The sequence below is a fragment of the Anastrepha ludens genome, chromosome 3 (assembly GCF_028408465.1).
Source record: "Anastrepha ludens isolate Willacy chromosome 3, idAnaLude1.1, whole genome shotgun sequence".
In the NCBI taxonomy this organism is placed as follows: domain Eukaryota; kingdom Metazoa; phylum Arthropoda; class Insecta; order Diptera; family Tephritidae; genus Anastrepha; species Anastrepha ludens.
In genome coordinates, this window is record NC_071499.1 from 52,343,305 (window position 1) to 52,345,340 (window position 2,036).

General features: G+C 40.9%; 1 protein-coding gene across 1 annotated transcript; it reads right to left on the reverse strand.

The window, feature by feature from the left end:
* Positions 1–621: 621 nt before the first annotated feature.
* On the reverse strand, positions 622–1,331 carry LOC128857496 (putative nuclease HARBI1). The gene is made up of 2 exons (XM_054093248.1): positions 1,024–1,331; positions 622–966 (listed from the first exon to the last, which is right to left on the reverse strand). Exons 1-2 carry the CDS (start codon positions 1,249–1,251, stop codon positions 622–624), a joined length of 573 nt encoding a protein of 190 aa, XP_053949223.1. The 5' UTR covers positions 1,252–1,331.
* Positions 1,332–2,036: the final 705 nt, after the last annotated feature.

The window sequence follows — 2,036 nt, forward strand, 5'->3', positions numbered from 1 at the left end:
TAGCAATCAGTCGGTCTTGGATGCGCTTTGCTGTTGAGGATGGTGCATCTTGGTTTACAAAAATGTCGTTTGTTCTGGGCTCTGTGAATTCATTTTCGGTCTGGTATATTCCTTCTCTTAAACGAATATTATGTAAAACTGAGCACGCGTTAACTACTTGTCCAGTAAATCCTGGATCGTACAAGAGTGTCCTTTGTTGAGACAAGCACCGCCACGTTGCCTTAAGAACACCAAAAAGTCTCTCAACTGGGTTACGAGCTTTGCACAATGCCTCATTGTACAAGAATTTCGGAGTACCTTCCGGTTGGTTTGTTAGAGGAGTCATCAGCCAAGGCTCCAAAGGGTACCCGGAATCACCTGCAGAGAATTTTTGATTTTTAATTCCCTTATTTTTATTTAAATATATTTATTAATAGATTAAAAAGCCTACCAATCAAAAACAAGTTATGGTTTCCAATTTCAAAATTCCGTTGCATAACCATTCGCACCGCAGAGGAACTCCAAATGTATGAATCGTGCCGTGCTCCCGGAAATTTGGCATTTACGTTTAAAATTTTAAGGGTAGGATCACATATCTGTAAAACATTAAAAGGGAATCTTGATTCTTGAATACTTTACAAATTATGTTGTTACCATTTGGACATTAAGCGAATGGTAGCCGTGGTGGTTGACATACGCTTCTTCATGACATTTCGGGGCCAAAATTGACACGTGCGTACAATCGATAGCTCCAATGGTACCTCCCACAAACGGGGAGGTTGCTGAAGCAAAAATTTCTTTTGCCGCTTGCCGCTCCACTTGGGTCATGGGAAATCTCACCTTTGCGCAAAACATGGAGCTGTTGATTGTAGCTGTTACCCGATGAATGCTACGGCTAACGGACGACTGGCTCATAGATATTCCCCATTGCTCACCTACGGGTCGTTGATAACACCCGGTTGCAAAAAATCGCAGTGCAGCTAGAACCTAGTTGTATAAGGGCAGAATTTAGAACTGAATTAGCTTGAATGTTACCAAATTTACCTGTTTTTCAGTCGAAATCGCTGTTATTCTGGAACCTCTAAGATGACTGTCAAGCTGCGAAACTACTTCCTCAGTCAAGTCTGGAGTTAAACGGAATAACTTCTGGAACTCCCCTGCATCCAAATCGAAAGGATTGTCCACATGCCGGAGCAAACTTCGATCAACTATTTGAGGGCTCACTTCCTCCTCTCCACGCGATAAATCGTAAGCCAAATACTCAAACGCCATACTCACGCTTTTTAAATAAGTTTTTTTTCATCTAATTTCACAGTTTTGATTAAAATCACTAAATCTTCTTTAACGTTTGATTTAACAACACCAAAATTATTGTCGTTTAGTTCGCGATAATCGACAGGCTAACCAAACAGCTGATTTTGTCTTGTCGATTTTCGTAATGAAATGGGTTACTGAATAGCAAAATCGTAAAAATTGTGGTTAAGGAAAGATAACAAAGCGAATATCGATAAAATGTGTTAGTGAATCGCACCACTGAAGTATCTGTATGCGTGCAGAGCTCGTAAGCCTCCTTGAATAGCCCAATGGTTTCGGTACTCGTTTTGTTTAACTTTACACAAAATTTGATTGAGTAACGTTGCTCCAACGATCGCTGCATTTTCGCCACTGCAAAATCCTAACACACTTTTATAACAGCTTTCACGCGCGGAGCGATATTGACTGCACCGCTGTTGCCAGCGAACTGGGACCGGTTTCTAGTGGAAGGTGAAGGTCCAACGATCATTTTCCCCCACCAGCCGATTCGGTTAATCTCTTGGCAGACGCTCCGCGCGGGAAGGCTCATTACTTTTCAATCAAACCCTGTACTAAAGCTAATATTTTCATAAAAAAATTAAGTATATTTTATAGTCCATAGCCCCCCTTCAGAAACTTACCCATTACTTCCTAGTTTTATGATGTTGCAATTTTGGTGAGCTGTTTCTCAGAGAAAAGGGTTAAATTTTGTTGTCCACCAAAAAATAATTTCTCGCGCACAGTCAATTTTAGGCTGGCATGCA